Source organism: Penicillium brevicompactum (genome assembly GCF_028827555.1).
Source record: "Penicillium brevicompactum strain IBT 35665 chromosome Unknown utg000006l_segment0_segment0, whole genome shotgun sequence".
NCBI lineage: Eukaryota > Fungi > Ascomycota > Eurotiomycetes > Eurotiales > Aspergillaceae > Penicillium > Penicillium brevicompactum.
The window spans coordinates 2,015,434-2,032,368 of NW_026623209.1; the positions used below are offsets into that span (position 1 = coordinate 2,015,434).

The following is a 16,935-nucleotide window of genomic DNA, read 5'->3' on the forward strand; positions in this document are numbered from 1 at the left end:
TCTTGTTTACATTATCATAATCTACGTGTGTCCAAGTGCCCTCGCCAGTCTCCGGCAAGAAACGAGGGAGAAGCTAACATCGTGAGGTTGTCTAGTTTCTTCACTAATCCATCAGGTTGTCAACGCCCATACAGACAAACACAGATACACACACGACACACAACCTGGAAACGTGCTCTACTTATCAAGATGGACCAGATGGTGTGGGAGTCCAATGACCCTCAGCGCAGGCGTCAACCCTTGACGGATGGGTCTAGTCGTGCGAATCACTCGAAGTCGCCCAACGATGGAACATCCCGCATGGTCATCGGAGAGTCTGAGATTAAAACACCCGACAGGTCGTCCTTCCTAATGACACCCACTCCGAAGAGATACCAGGACACCGATCGGCTCTCCGTGGCAACTGACATGCAACCCGATTCAGCGCGGAACTCCATCATGTCGGCGGCGTCTCTCTTGTCAAACAAAGGGAAGAGGAAGACACATGTTGGACCATGGCAATTGGGACGTACCCTTGGAAAAGGTGCCACTGGAAGGGTTCGAAAGGCAAAGCATGCAGTGACAGGCAACACCGCCGCCATCAAGATCGTTTCCAAGAAGTCAGCTGCAATGGTTCAGAGTGAGAGCATCGCGGCAATGGACCGAAATGTGGGCAACTTTGCCAGCAAGACAGCAACCCGCCAGATGCCATGTGGTATCGAGCGAGAGGTAGTGATCATGAAGTTGATTGAACACCCGAATGTGATCAGCTTATATGATGTTTGGGAAAATCGTGGAGAATTGTTGGTTCCCCCTGCCATGAACATCGAATTACACTAACGATCTTGCCAGGTACTTGGTACTTGAATATGTCGAAGGGGGAGAGTTATTCGATTACGTATCACAGAACGGACCTTTGGCAGAAGAAGAGGCAGTTCGACTATTCCGACAGATCATAGCAGCTCTTGGATACTGCCATCGTTTCAACATCTGCCACCGCGATCTCAAGCCCGAGAACATCTTACTTGACGGAAACCACAATGTCAAACTTGCAGACTTTGGCATGGCCGCGCTCCAGCCTGCTGGCCATTGGCTGAACACATCTTGCGGTAGCCCTCATTACGCAGCGCCAGAGATCATCTATGGCCGGAAATACCGTGGTGACAAAGCTGACATGTGGAGCTGTGGTATCATTCTGTATGCGTTGCTCACTGGATACTTGCCATTTGATGGTGGCGATCTTGGAAAAACGCTGCGTCTTGTGAAGAAGGGTGACTATATCATCCCTTCAAACCTCAGTGATGAGGCCGCTGATTTGATTCAACGGATTTTGCAAAAGAGACCAGAGGATCGAATCTCTATGCAGCATATCTGGATGCACCCACTGTTTACCAAATATGAGAAGCTTCACAATGCGATGGTTGACCACTACGTCGGTCCCCCTCCCCCTCTGTCAGTGAAAGACTGTGGTCCAACTTTGTCTTGCCCCCAAGACATCGATGTGGACATTCTCCGCAACCTCCAGACTCTTTGGCACGATGTCAAGCCCAACGACCTTGTTCAAAGGCTACTATGCATCGAGTAAGCTTGAGTTTTCACCGGACAGCGTTTCGGAACATGCTAACAAATCAACAGACCAACCCACGAGAGGATGTTCTACAACGCCCTGGCAAGGTTCCGTGATGAACAGCTCGAAAACTATCAAGGACAGCCACTTGAATACTCGGCCAGTGATTACCACCACATCTCCCGTCCTGGAGGTAAGGTTCGTCGTGGCCGTAGCCAGCACGGAGTCGGTAACTCAAAGTGCCGGGCTCAGTACCCATCTGTAAAAGATTTAGCACGGTATTCGAGCTCTATCAAGGAGCCCATGTCCTGCGGGACGGTTGAGAGTTATGACCCATACAGATCGCCAAAACATGATGCCACGGTCACAGAAACACAGTATGCTCAAATAACTATCCACCGGGAAGGTCCTGACAACGCTGTGGACCTTCTTTCATCACCCAGAGTACAGCCTCCGCCTTCTATTGTGGAAGAAGAAGAACCGGAAGATCTTGACGAAGCAGCCGATTCACCGTTTACTGTGCTCCAGAAGCGGAAACACAAACCAAGCTCCATGAAATCTTTCCACTCTTCCAAGATCCCACACTCCAGCTCACGAGCCCCTGGTCTGTCCACACATAGCATGAGCTACCGTCGCAATGTTTCTTTCCATCATACGCGCAACCGATCTCAAGGATCAACCACGACCAAGCCGAAACGCAGAAAGACCGCTACTGTTAACCAACAGGGGGAGATCAAGCGATCACCAAGCACGGCAAGCTTGCAAATCCTCGCAGAATGTGCAGATGCACAGGTTATCCCTAGCAGCCCGCCTCTGCCGGCACAGCCGACAGTAGTTCGGGCGACCAATCCGAAGGTCAAAAGCCTACGCCATGTGCGGAAGGTTCGTGATTCAGACTATACGTGGAGGGATGATACCCGCCAGGTCTCTCATGAACTCAGCCAAATTTGTGAAGAGGCTTTCAACGGCAGTTCAGTTTCGACCATTCGCACTGCAAGTGTAGGATCTGGTTATGAAACTCCCGGAACACCAGTCTCGATGGCAAGTCCAGAGCAAGTCCAATCCGCTGCCAAGGCTGCTCACTCCAAAGCTACCAAGGAGCCCCCCCGCCCTTACAACATAAGAGAGCTAACGGAGACCCGACGGAGGCTTCTCGAGAATGGACTTGGAGGCAAGAATGACATTGACCACTTATCTGGAGTCATCAGCCATCTGGATCGTTTGATTGAAGAACATAACGCAACGAGTGCCAGGAGAGGAGACACCAACGTGGCTACATACCAAGATCCCTTCGTTAACCCCCCAAGCGAGGTCTTCCTGCCTGTTATTGACGAGGAACTTCCCAGCCCTGCCCTGCCTGCTAACGAGGTGACCACTCAGCCACCACCACGGGCCTCGCTTGCTGTTTCTCAAGGTGCTGATCCAAGAGCAACCATTCGAATGGTTCCTCATAGTTCCTTCCGCTCCATGGAGGAGGTTAAGCCTCTGACCATCCGAAAGAAGAAATATGGAAAAGCCGCACCCGAAGTGCACAATTCTGCAGCACCAGTTTCCGAGCCAGTTGACCTGAGCGTTTCGTCTGAACAACGAGAAATCACTCCCAGCGGTCTGGCACCAATTGAAGAGGCCCAATTGGGTTCCAAGAAGTACTCCAGCACAGGTTCGCAGAGCAAGAAATGGTCATGGTTCAAGCATCGCTCGAATGGACCAGATAGTCCACCCGTTCTGCCTCCAAAGGACGTCGTTCCTCCTAAGGACATTCTGCCTTCGAAGGAGGTTCACCCTATAATCCCCAGTGGAGGTACAGTCGTTCATGAGCCCATCACCTTGGAACCTCATTCCCCTCCTCCCGCTGTCAACACCGATCGTGTACCAACCCGCAAGACATCGATGGACCGGTTTGGTGGCAACTTCTTCAAAAAACTAATCACAAAGAAGCCGAGTAAGAACACACAGGAGCCTCCTGCTGGTGAGTCCAATTATCATAATTATGCCATGTTTGGTGCTAACCTCTCTCAGAACGAGAACATGACATTCAAACCACACCGACTAAAGAACAACACCGCAATTCTTTGCTGTGCAAGGGACTTGCAGACCCCGACAGCTCAATTGAAGCTGATGACCCTCGCAACCCGTTCCGCAACAAGCGTCGCTCACTGGCCAACCAGAATTGGTTTGCGCGTGTATTCCAGATTAAGCCAGCAACCCAAATCATTCCTTTGAACATTTCCAAAGCGAAGGGCCGCAAGGAGCTCTACAAGCTTCTTCGTGAGTGGAGAGACTTTGGAATGGAAGATGTTTACATGGACAAGAGCAACAGCATTGTCCATGGCCGCGTTTGCGAAGCAAACTGTAAGTTCAAACCTTCACTTCATGTGCAACTGAAGACAGCTACTGACTTTGTGATAGTCCTTCACCTTCGGGAGGTTGAGTTCACCGCTGAATTCTACACTGTCCTCGAGCATGGCCGACAGGCGAACCTCAGCTTAGTTCGCTTCAAACAGGAGCGCGGAGCAGCTTCATCTTTCAACAAGGTCGTTGAAACAGTGCAAACTACACTGAAGCGTCGTGGCATGGTTGTCGAGGACCCCTTACGGGCCAAGAAGATGTCCAAGGTGCTCGACTTCCTCCCCAGCCATAACCACAAATAGGTCTGCCATCGGCCTCCCTCACGTCCAATTGCTATTTAGCATCTTCCTCCAACCAACTATCGTCTTTCTCTTCCCATTTCATCGCAATATTACCCCACATCCAGCATACTGCGTTCCAGCCTGCAAAAGCACTTTCTTTGCATCTCATGTCAGATATTTACACACTCGTTTCACCGCAAAAGTAAGCCCGGTTTCAGTCCGGTCTTATAGCCTGCTCATTTCTGTTTTCAATTTTCGTTTCGTCTGTGATCCACTTGCCCCTTTGTTTACAATCTAGTTCCCTTGCTCGTTTGGAACCTGCTATCCATGTTTCATTTCTAGCACATCATTCCAATTCTTGCTTGATCTTCCATTTTGTCAACTCAACATGGCTTAATGCTTAATTCCAGTGAAGGAGAGAAAGTGAAACGCTCTCCATGTAGGTAGCTCAATCAATCTGGTCCAGTCAACATTGTTTTGCTCCTTGTAATTATAGTCACCGGTATTATCTTGTAAGATATCAGATTACAGCGGGTAAAAATGCTCGAAGCATGACGCCAACCAGGGTGGTCATATCTTGACCGTTTCCCCCTCCCCCCTTTCTCTTACTGTAGATCGGGAAGATCCTCCCGATGTTATCTCGCTTTGCCAGTCATCTTTCCCTGCCGAGTAGACTTTCGCCCTAAATGTCTCCCACGCGCAATGCAGCAAAGTATCACACAAGGGCGAAACGACAGAGAAACTATGAACCCCAGGTCTTTTGCCCTTCATTTCAGACTTACTTCTCAGGGCCAGCCTTTACACATGAACCCTATTTTACCTGAGTAAATTACCACCAATGATATACCGCTTAGCCCTGCCGATACAGGTGCGTCATGTATGCAAGTGCAATCCTTCCACTCCATTATGCCAAGACTGCCCCCTCGCAGAGGTCAAGCCGGCCTATGATCCGTATTCTAATCACTCAAGCCATTCGACTCCAGCAGTCCTCCAAAACAACAGCAGAACGGAATAAGGGAAGCCGAGAAAATCAAAGACGTATGGAATGCCAATGCGCAGTCCCGGTAAATAACGTAAAACGTATCAGACTGAATAGAAGTTGGTCTCTCTCGAGAGAGGTAAGACTCGCGTTGGAGATTTCATGAAGAAAGCGCTCAGAGATACACGACCGAACGGAACGGAACATGAATGAAGATAACGTGGACTAATGCGGTAATAGTTGAATAGCAGAAAGAGTGATCAGACAGCCTCCCGGATATAAGTATAAGCAGACAATTGGATGAAAAAGGGCAGTCAATGGCGAAAACATGGCGAATAAAGCATAGAGAGAGCAGTTTGAAAGGGGGGAGGGAAAACGATCACACGCAGCCCCGGTCTTTAGGTCGCATAGGCGAAACAAATGGCCGTCCTCGAAAAGGATATAGTAAATAGACGAATGCCTTCCCGGTGTAAATAGTGAAATGATGAGATAACGCAAGACAAAAGCCGACAGCAGTGCATGAACGCGATGAGTGAAAACGAGACGATTCGCAGTAAAAAATTCAGATAGCCACCCGAGAAATCAAATAACAACGCGAAAAGAATACCATCCTGGGATATTGTATGCCGAGGAAATGGTATAGCTGCAGGGGGAGGAAACTTGATCCCAGACATGCTGATACGTCAGATCCAGCGCAATAGTCGGATATGACTGCAAACTGAGATCAAACCCCCTCTCAAGACCCAATTGTGGAGACATTGGAAGCAGATATCGAAGTCAATATTGCAGATGAGTGAAAAAGAAAAGATGTAAAAATTCGTATACCGATAAGACCCAGAGGGAAATTTCGATAAGTTGCTCGTGAAGCTCGTGGGTTTTCTGTTGTCTCGTAATGAACGGGGATTGCTCTGGAATGTAACTTGATTCCCCTTGCAGCCCATTGAAAAAAAAAAAGCTTAAGTCCCACCAAATCCAGGAGGGAAATCGGGGTCCCACAACGGTCCGAGACCTCGGACTTCCTGCAAGATTCCCAGCCCTCCCACACATGGCTCCCAGACCGTGTGGCCAGCACACGGCCCATTCCAGCTCTTGGATCCCTGGTCAGAGCATTCTTCGCGCTTGTCCTAGAGGGATGAGCAACGCATAATTATTGCGGGCCACGACGATTGAGCGCATTGAGCATGTCGCTATCTGTGCTGGATCGGCCCTGGGAGTCGCCGGGGTTCAGCATGTCGCGCACGTTCAACCCGCCTCTTTGAGAACCACCAGGTGTGGAAGTGGGGGGTGGTGTCACACCCCCTGGCTGAGGAGTGCTGCTCTGCGCGATAGGACCCTGCTGAGCCCCTTGGGCTGGTGGGACACTTCCCTGGTGGGGAGTCATAGGCGCCTGGTGAGGTTGCATGGGAGGGTAGGGTGAGCCGTGAGGCGAGGAGGAATGGCGTGCATCATAGTTGTAGGCCGAGGGCGGCGAGGTGCGTCGGTCGTGCGCAGGCGGGGGAGGGTAAGCGTAAGGACTTGGCGTAGTGTGCGTCTGGTATCCGGGGGCGGACCCAGCGGGCGTCACGGGAGCGAGATTGGTGGGATCGGGATATTCAAAACCCGAGTTGGAGCCGCGGCGGTGTCTCTGGGCATCAAAACATTAGATCGGGCGTCTTTATTGTGTTCCAAAGCGGAATGGTCGTCTTACCGGATCAGGCATGCCTGATGCAAGGGGCGGGGCACCATCCATAGGAGGTCGTCCGTTCTGATAGTACATCCCTTGGGGCGGCGGCAGTGTGGTGTCGGGGCCCTGAGGCTGCTGCTGAGGGGGTAGCGGCTGTCCATGGGCACCATACAGCACTGGAGGAGCACCACGGCCAGGTGGTCCATTCTGTCCGGGGCGTAGATGGGGGTAGGCGGTGTGTGCGGGCACGAAAGCCTGGGTTTGCGAAGAGACCGGGGTAAACATGCAATCTTGGTTAAAACGAACACAGTTACTGCAACGTCCATCTGCGGACGTATCAAAACCAGAGCAACGGATCTAAGTGATCTCAAGTTAGCGCATAAGATCCCCCCATCACCGTAAGCGGTTTCTCGTACCTTCCGACGCCGACAGTACCGGCAAGCTATGGCAGTTCTCTGTCGCGGAGCAGCTGCTTGGTAGGGACCTTGCGCGGCCGGAGGATGTCCATAGGCATCCGCGCGGTAGGGACCTGGCGGGGGAGGGAGCCGGTACGGATCTTGAGCTCCATGGATGGCGTTCATGTTCTGAGGCGGGTATCCCTGAGGGGGATACTGGGCCGGGGGATATTGCGAAGGAGGATACTGCGGAGGATACTGCGAAGGCGCGTACTGTGAAGGAGGAGGATATTGGTAGGCGCGATCCTGGTCCGGCGGAGGAGGATAGGAAGATGGCGGATACTAAAGGGACTCTTAGCGGAGGGATCGAGCGGACGCCCAGCTGAACTTCACATACAGGATAAGCAGCCTGCTCCTCTGGGGCGTTCCAAGGACGGCTGTGATCCTGGCGGCTTGGATCACCCCGATCATGCTCGTTGGGACCCGACATTGTTGAGTAAGACGAGATGAGTCAAAAATACAGGGATGTGACGTCGAGTTATTGAAAGGGGGGATTCGACAACCCAGTGAGCATAGCGCAGTTCACGCAGGGGAAAACAGAAAAAGGAAATAGGAAAGAAACTAAAGGGAACTAAGGAAGAAGCAACAATGTGGTTTAAAAAAAAAGGGAAAAGCCAAAAAGGAAATAGAACCAAAAAGGAAAAGAGGAAAAAAAGAAAAAAAGGTAAAAAAGAAGAAGGAAGAAAAAAGAAAAATAAGAAAAATAGAAAGATGGAAATATAAGAGCCTCGGTGATTATGACGTGAGCACAGAGAGACCCCACGATAAGAAGAAGAAGAAAAGAAGCTCTGTCAGATCGAGGGAAATATAAGTTGAAAGGTCCTGGCAATTTTGTGATTGGAAAGAAGGGGAATTTTTAGAGAACGGGGTGGAGCCCGGGCAGCGCGGGCTAAAGCGGCGCCAGTGACCCATAGACATGGAGGGGGATTACCATTACAGACGTATACACACTGTCTGTACGGAGTACACTGACTACTCCGTACTGTCCACTACTTTGGTAAGTTCACGGTTACTTACCTTACTCGTCATAATACTTGACTAAAACCAGGGTAAGATTTACTCGAACCATGGATGCTAATTTAGGGTACCAGATTTCGGCTGTTCAGAAGGATACCGCGACCTGTTCGGGCCTTTTGGCCTTTTGGCCTTTTCTTTTCATTTCGTCTGTCCAGTAACTCCGTACTCCGTACGCCCCTTATGGAGTGTAGTAGCAGTCATGACTACAATTATTTTTGTAGTTATATTACCTTTACCTATTTCGTCGGAATCCGTACTTCTACCAGTTACAGTGTACGAAATATGAGATCGTATCTTGATCTTGATTTGACCTTTTGACATCATCAACAATGTGGCAGGTGACCTCTCAAATTGCATGGATCAACCTGGCCATGCACGTCAATTCCTCCGAGTGACCCTTGCTGCGTAACCGTCCATGGACGAACGTCCGCCTCGGACCGTAGTCGCACAACCGCAACCGGCCCCGCGGAACCAGGATCATTTTCCATGGCGATGGGCTCGGGACGGGGCGACATATCACTATGCATCTCGGCCTCCCATTTTTGTAATTTTAATCTTTCTGGCATATACGCATTCTATCTCTATTTGTTCTTAACCGAGGCATTTCCAGGTTTTTGGTCTATTTTCCTTCTACTCCGTAAAAGTCTTCCACTCAATTTCCACCCACGAGCCGTCCGTTGATTCCTTGAACTACCTAGTCCATCTAAGTACATGGAACTACTGCATGTACTACAAGTAGCATCAAAGAAAAAATCAAGCGGTGAAAGTGTGGCGATCAGACTTCAGCTGAAGAAGTGGGGTTCAGCCGGGCCACTCGCCACTCTTCAATACGAAACGAGAATCCATAACTGCCCTTCGGTTGGATATACAAAGTCTGGTGCAAAGTCTGTTCCAAGTGTGGTTGACGGCGGATCCCTCCCTATTTTCAACGGGTCTCAAAAGACCGGGAGAAGCAAGAGAGCAGGCATACGCAAGGGGGCGGTGGGGTGCTCTAAGTTCCCAGGGCTGTAGCACTGGATCCGGAAAGCCATCATGAGCCTAGGTAACCTGCATTAGCGCTGCGCTGACAGGGGGCGGGTTCCTTGTTGAAGAGCCACAACCACGTTGTACGGGGGGTTCCGTTTAGCGTACGGACGCCCCGTCACCGCCAATCCCGGATGCGGTTTACAGCCGAGTAGGGCGCAAGTTGAGATTTTCTTTTTTTTGGGATTGAAAAAATCGAATCTGGAAAAAAATAAATTACGTGAATCTTTCAGCAGTAATAATACATGTACTATTGCACGGGATTAATCAATCAGGTCTCGGGGTACTCGTCCCACGGGCCGCTCCGGCCTTCCCGCCACGATCTATGCATGTGTGCCATCTGGCAGAAATACGGTCTTTCCGTACTGTATTTGGGGGCCTTTTTGATCATTTGGTTCAAAAATGAGGAACAAGTGATGAGAAGAGCGACTAGTATCAAGGTTATGAAACCCAGATCATCAAGTCCCCAAAATTCATTTTCGGTTCCGTTTTCGTACAGATCCAACCATTCACTACTCGCAGTGTAATACGGAGTAACAATGGAGTACACTTCAGGCCACGTTTTTCGAACCCAATCGAGTGCATTGGCGTCCGCGTCTTTCCGTTCCCCACTCTCTGGCGTGGCCTGCTCAGCTTTGTCCTTCCACTCTTAGCGTACAATCCTCCGGAATTTCGACATGAGATCCACCCGTTCCAAAGCTCATAGCCACTCGATGATGTTTGTCCTGGGGTCGCGCTAATGCCCTCACAAACTAGGGCCCTTCTCGAGGGACTGAGCGTCACTCTCGTTAAAGAATATGAAGACCCAACGCTCGGGGACCCAGTCCCCGACCGGGCCTTTTGCAGGTTGCGACCGTTCCATCTGTGTGTTTTAGTACCTATGGTAATTTTGTGTTTATTTTCTATTATTATTCGCCTGCTGATCCTTCTACATATGTAATTGTAATCGTATCGTTTGCATTGACTGTTCAATAAAAATTTCTCATTTGTGGGTTTTTTTTTCATTTGTTTCGATTTCATTAGTCCATAACCCCTCCTTTACCCACACGGGAGCGCGTCTATCAACAGGGATGGAGACCACGTCGGGCACTAATAGACGCAGCCCGCATGGCTCTACAGTCACGGGAACACGAGATGGACCAATGTGGAAGTAGCTACCTGGTTCAAAAAGATGGATAATAAATTACAAGGCTGGGAGGTCTGTGCTAGTAATCTGACGTGGCAAGGGTATTCTGCATCAAGCCGGAACGAGGCAGTGCTTTTTCATCGCTAGTCGGTGTACACGAACCTGATGCAGGTCGTGTGATGAGAGATGCCTGATGACTACCTGATGGTCAAAGTATATGCGAAATAAGATCGACTAGTCACTTTTAGCCGAGCTATGACGGTGTTTCCTTGGTCCTTTTGTTTTCTCTTTTACTTGCTCGTGCATTCTTGAAATTTTTGATTGGCAATTGTGTCCTATAATATTGTCTGATTGGTGTTGGTTGGAGTTTTTCTTTCTTTCTCTGTCCATGCTTCGTCACACAGGTTACACTATGCTGTGAGGACCATGCATGCTGAGCCTTGCAACTCTATTCGAGCGCCATTCGGGAGACAAAGCGAGCCGATCTCACCTTTGCTTTTTAATTATTATTTTTTTAGGATGCTGCTTGCCAATTGGTCGCTCGGCATCGTACTTGAAACTAGTGACCTTGCCGCTTTAGGTCGATCTGAGGCTTAATGGGTACATATCTTTCTTTTTTCCCCTTACCTATTGCCTTTTCTGGCTTGATTTGACTTTCTACATGTCGACGCGCCCGAATATCATTCGTTCAATGTAGCCATCTGTTGTGATCTGCATATTGCGTCTAGGGTATCGGTCTCACGAACCTAACTTGACTGCGGCTGGACTATGGCCTACGGAATCATCCGAATGTTGATAGGGTTTCCGAGTTAATCCCCGCACGCTCTTTCTACCTTGATCCCCGGGTTCGTTCAGGTGCGCTTATTACCTATGCAAGCCATCAAACATGATGCCTGTCAAGCAAATCAAACAAGACAAATCTTGACATGTGATAAGTCCTGCCCTGAATGTCCACGTCGTGCATAGTGCGCAACGCCTCCTTGGCTGAAGTAAAGTATATGCACTTGTATGTGTATAGTTAGGCCAGGCGATATAGTTTATATTTACGAGTAGTTTCGAGGATTGGGGATAAAGCGACCATTGCTCGGTCCTTTTCACACGCCGCTGCACTGCACTGCAACATACAAAGTAGCCAGTCATAGATCCAAAACTTATTTTATTGGGCGAGTATAGTACAATGCTACCACCAGACTGACTGTTAAAATAACGAGCTTCAAACAGAGAAACTTGAATGCGCTCGCTCTACAGATATGATACCCAAGTGCTCAAGTTTAGCCATGAAACGCTCACATTAGCTTAGAATCCAGGAAAATAGAGTTATCCCTAGGTTTCAATTGCATAGACTCAAATTCAAGTGTCTGGTAATCAATTGCGCAATACTACCAGATCCAATGTGAATGTTGCCTCTTGGTGAACATCTTCGGCTCCGAGGATTGAGCGGCATGTCACCCGTGGACCTTGAGATTTACCCAGATCTACACCGGATCAGATAATTCATACAGGTAATTTATCTTGGTCGGCAAAGTATTTATGGAACATTAGAGCCCCTCCCAAAATTTTCTTCATGAATCTTTTGAGGTTCAAGTTCTAGGGCAATGGATCGGGACCCAGTTCCCAGCACCGCAGCCATGACGATCTCAAACAACGGATTTATATCCATGGATGGGTGAAGAACCACATCGACGCACCCACTTGGGCACCAGTCATCCACGGATGGACCTCGGGATTTAGAGTTTACTGTTTATTTCTGCACAAACGTATAAACACGCCCGTCATGAAACGTCCCTACTGTCTGAAACTCAACGGGCAGAAAAAAAAAAAAAAAAAACAGGACCCCATTCACCAGCCAACTACAGGTGCAAAGGAACTCGGGATTCAAAAGGTGCATCCAGGCCAAGCCCAAGAACTCCGCAGTGTATGCCAGAGTGATCCTGGAACCAACAAAACAATACTCAATACACAACCGGTCAAATAAATGGAGTCCATTCCAGACCAGGAAGGTGCTCAATTCACAAGACCGAATTCTGGGACGGCGGAGTCTTACCCGGAATCCATCCACATTGGCTGCAGACCCAAGGTTAGTCTAGCGGGCATGCCCGACAACGGGCCGAACGCGGGCGCTTGCGGTGGCGATATCATGCGCATCAGGGCTTGGTGTGATGTTTGGGATTTCCTCCCGTTTTGCTCATTTTCAGCTACTCCGTACTTGTTTGCTAGTCTAGTCACTGTGAAAGGTGGAATAGAGTTGAATGAATGCAAGGATGGTGGGATAAGCGGCAAAATGGATAAATAATAGATGGTACTCGTATATTGCAAATGGAGGGGGTTCCGGGCATTGGGCGCTGGCACGGGTAGAAGGATCGTGTGGAAGTGTCTAGAATCGAATATGCGTGTCATACTGAGGGGGAAAGGGAAAGCATCTCTGTCTCAAAACGAGACCCTTGCTCGAGGGAGGTGAGGCAGTGTGCAGCAGTGCAGCAGCTAGAGGTGATGTGAATGCAGACTAAGTGACAGTCTTGATCGGTAAACACACCAATGCAGTTGAGGCTGCAGTAGCAAAGTCAACGCGGCGGAGATTTGACGAAAGAAGCCGTGTGCAGGAGGCGTCCAGGTGGGGGTTTTTTCCGGTTTCAAGTCGAGAAGATCCAATTGAGAGACAAACGACCCGAACCCAGTTGAGGAGGGGGAAAAATACAATAAAAATCAAAGGGCGGAATTTGACAGGTAAGAAAGACAAACAACCCTCATACCACCCCCGATCTCCCCCAAACGGTAAAGGTAAGACTGAACATATTGATCTCCCCCCTTCCCGTCAAGTGCCAATAGACGCGGGTGGCTTTCCCCAATCATGTTACTGATCGGGCATCACTACGCTGTTGAGATACGTCACCTATCCGAGAGACGAGAAGCGGTCAGCAGTCAGCAATGCAAAGCAAAGTCACGGTCTTGTTTGTCTCTCCCATCCGTCAAAGCCACAAATAAAATAAAATAAAGCGATGTGTAGGCGTCCCCAAGCGCTAATTTGGTAAGAGAGACGGCTAAGACCGCCAAAGCGGCTAGCTCAGAAGGGGGCAAACAGGGCTAGTCAAGAGGGGGAAAATCGGGCGATACTCACAAAGGGCTCCATAATCTCAATCAACGAGATGATCTTCTCCTGGGCATCATCGCCAGTGAGGTCCTCATCAGCAATAGGTCTCCCAATGGTGAAACTGCGTAGACGAAGTAGCTTGATGTTCGCATTGTCGGCCTCGTAACCCTGGATAGTTTGTCAGCGAGGAAGTCCTTGGATCAGCGTGGAGCCTGGCGTAGGAGTGAACCATGGAACCAAACTCGACGGCGTCACAATAAAATGAAAATCGGAATAATCAGAACTCAGAAGTCAGAACTCAGAGAAATCACTGAGCTCCAGGATAAGCAGAACCAGAAATGCATCTCTGATCTCCTTTTTCACACCCCTTTTTTTTTTTCTTTCTCTGTTTATTGAACCTTGGTTCCGAGTCACGGGCCTCTCCCGTAACCCCGTGCGTATTCCAACCTCTTTCTTCTTGACGAGACGGAGGCTTTGGTCTCGGGGGCATTCTGAGCGGTGTTGAGTCATGTGCCAGATCTCCTCATCTCTTGGTTGATGATTTCATGACCGTGCCCTGCCAGTCTCGTGGCGAGTTTCGGTCTTGATCGTGGCCAGTGTCCTCATCAAGTCTCGATGATTCTACTCATCGAGATGACGGAAGTGAAGTCCGATGCAATAAGCCCCGATCGGATGATGATTGCGAAGCCCGATGGCGAACTGGACACGCCTGCCTCCCGAGACCTTCACGTCCCGACCCATCATACAGAAACCCTTGGCGTTACGATGGAAACAAAACGAGACAAACTGGAAAGATGGGATGGACGCCGAGGGAAGGTGGGCTCAACCAGGACAGGAAAGGGCAAGAGCAAGAAAACACAGGAAGCTTCTTACCTTAGGCTTGACCTTTAGAGCAGACTCCCTGTTGTGATGAGTGAATGCATCCACAACCTCATCGTCATCGTCGGAGGCTCCTTTCAGGAACTCGCGACGCATTGCCGGTGCCCGAAGAACCTCTTTCAAGGCTGACGAGTTCTCGTCAATCTCCTCTCGAAGCAACGCCAGTGGCTCTGATTCCGGGTTCCAGATCCCACAGCCTGTACACAATGCGAATCAGTCTTGATTAACCATCAACGCTGACAAGCCAGATAAGATCAGGTATGAGATGAAAGGCAGATGAAAAGGACAACGTTGGGATCATGAATCAGTCAGGGCAACCTACCCACAAAACACGAGCCTGGTTGGAAGTGGACATAGTATGCAGCATACGGTCCCTTCTTACCAGTGCGAGACCTGTGCAATGCTCAGCGAATCATTCTATGTGGCCAACCGAGAATACTAACCAAGCAGCCGAGAAATGTGTCTATACATCGATGTCAGCAAAGACACATCTGACCAGGACCACAGTGCCACACTCGTCACACAAGCGAACACAGGGCGGTGATACGGGGGCAACACCAGCATACCTTGTACGGGAGGGGGTTTTTGCTGAAGCGGACATCCCTGTGGATGCGAAACACCTGGACAAAACCGTATGTGAGCACATGCCACTGACAAAGACAGGGACCAGGATGTTGAGCTTACCAGATCCTTGACCGGAAGTTCAGGGACCGTAGTGTCGACCCCCGTGATCTTTGGGGTGAGGGCGTCGACATACGTCTCGAAATCCTTCTTTGCCGCGCGGTAATCCGGATCGTGCGCTGCAAGAGTCAGCCAGCCACTCACTTGCCGCGACACATGACACACCTTTCATCCATTGGCGGTCGTTGTTGTCAGCCAGATCAATGAGGAAAAGTCTGGTGTTGGGGTGCAATGTCTCATCCTGGTACGGGGTCTTCCCCGCGTCCCGCGCCTTGGGCTTCGCGATGATGATTTCCTGCCCTGGCGCCAGGTCTGCTTTGACGCCTTCGCGCCAGAGCTCCTTGCCTTTCAAAGCATCAGGCTTGCTGGCGGTGCTCGATCGTTGCTGGCCTCGCGCGCTGGACTTCTTGGTGTCCTCTTCGCTGTCGGAAGGTTCTTCCGGCTCCGCTTCATCGGTCGAGGACGGATCGTCTTTTCCTTCCTCATAAACAGACTCAGATGATTCATCCTCGGACTCGTTGGACTCCGATTCTTCCTCGGAGTCTTCTGCTTCGAAGTACTTGCTCTTGCTGGTTGTGGACTTCGCCTGGCGGAGGCTCAAATCGGCGTTTGACTTGATCCGTTTGACCTCCGTTTCGGCGGCCGACAGCCTAGCTGAAGCGCGTCGTTTTGACGCCACAGGCGCTTCAGGCGACGCGGCATCAGAAGATGGTCGAGCCATAACTAGATCTTGCGATTGAAATGATACCTAGAACCTTGGTTTTTTTTTTTGTGGTGATTTTTGTTTCTATACGACAATCTCTAAAATTGTAGATTTTCCAACAAAAGCGAAAATCCAAGCAGAGAGAGTAGAGTCAGTAGTAAAAGAAAGACTCAAAATACTCAAGGGGCCCGCATGCCTTTAAAACCGGCTTGCCGTAATAAATGCTCCGCTTTTTCTTACCCTTACGTTTTTTTGCTTGCTTTTTCCGTACTCATTTGTCATTTCTGTCAAAGTCCACGGGTATTGTCTTAACAATTCTGTATTTTGATATGTCAACACTAGAATGAATAGCAGCCTCGAGAATCGAGAGAAGTCTGAAATTGAAGGGAGGATCGCCGATCTGTGTCGTTTGTATGGAATCGAGTGCGCAATTTTACCTGCACCGATTCAAAACTTGGACAGCCATTATCAAATGAAACTTGGCGTAATGACAGTATTTCCGTAGCCGTGAGTTGAGGACAATGTATATCATGGATTCTAGTGACTTTGTGAATTATATGCTTGCTGTTCGTGCTCGTTTCTGGGAGAGGCTTGTTTGTATTTCGACACCTCATATACTGTCCCAGAGCCTGTTCGAGTAGTTCTCAGCGAGCTCTATCAAATGCGCCTGATGATACCTAAGCCACGAGTCTGCGCGGCAGTTGGTTTCTTCATCTCAATGCTTTCCTTGCTCTTCTCAATTTGGCGTCGGTTGAAATATACGGAAATTGGCTTCATGAATGGTTCTCAAAGTTGCGGTGTGTTCAAGCTCGCTTGTTATATTAAAAAATGAGATAAATCTGCTGGTAGCAGAACACGAGGGATTCCCGGCCACTTTCTATTCCGGCCATCTTGTCTGTTCTAGTGGTTCTTCAACCTTTGATGCGTTAACGGACTTGGCTTTTGAAAGAGGTCTTCATATGGAAGTACCGGGAATTTCTTTAGTACGTTGATTGATATCTTTTGCATACATAGAATCAAGAACCTTGGAAGGATAGAGCACTCTGCCTGAAGATCAAGCCTTGAGGGGTCTCATGAAATCCCTTAGAGAACGGGATTTAATACCTCTAATTTCAGGGTTGGATGTACCAGACGCGGTTCCAGGT

The 16,935-nt window shown here is 49.5% G+C and overlaps 3 protein-coding genes across 3 annotated transcripts; 1 reads left to right on the forward strand and 2 right to left on the reverse strand.

Moving 5' to 3' along the window:
- Nucleotides 1-189: 189 nt before the first annotated feature.
- On the forward strand, nt 190-4,197 carry N7506_008973 (serine/threonine-protein kinase; the record flags this gene model as incomplete). The annotated part of the gene is made up of 5 exons (XM_056958266.1): nt 190-782; nt 832-1,560; nt 1,615-3,515; nt 3,566-3,898; nt 3,956-4,197. 5 exons carry the CDS (start codon nt 190-192, stop codon nt 4,195-4,197), a joined length of 3,798 nt encoding a protein of 1,265 aa, XP_056807656.1.
- Nucleotides 4,198-6,302: 2,105 nt separating this feature from the next.
- On the reverse strand, nt 6,303-7,703 carry N7506_008974 (Zn(II)2Cys6 transcription factor domain-containing protein; the record flags this gene model as incomplete). Its single annotated transcript, XM_056958267.1, has 4 exons — nt 6,303-6,779; nt 6,843-7,175; nt 7,235-7,555; nt 7,611-7,703. 4 exons carry the CDS (start codon nt 7,701-7,703, stop codon nt 6,303-6,305), a joined length of 1,224 nt encoding a protein of 407 aa, XP_056807657.1.
- A 5,821-nt stretch (nt 7,704-13,524) lies between these two features.
- Nucleotides 13,525-15,808, reverse strand: N7506_008975 (DUF2461 domain-containing protein; the record flags this gene model as incomplete). Its single annotated transcript, XM_056958268.1, has 7 exons — nt 13,525-13,695; nt 14,401-14,603; nt 14,729-14,799; nt 14,850-14,869; nt 14,973-15,026; nt 15,091-15,206; nt 15,253-15,808. 7 exons carry the CDS (start codon nt 15,806-15,808, stop codon nt 13,525-13,527), a joined length of 1,191 nt encoding a protein of 396 aa, XP_056807658.1.
- Between the last annotated feature and the right edge of the window lie 1,127 nt (nt 15,809-16,935).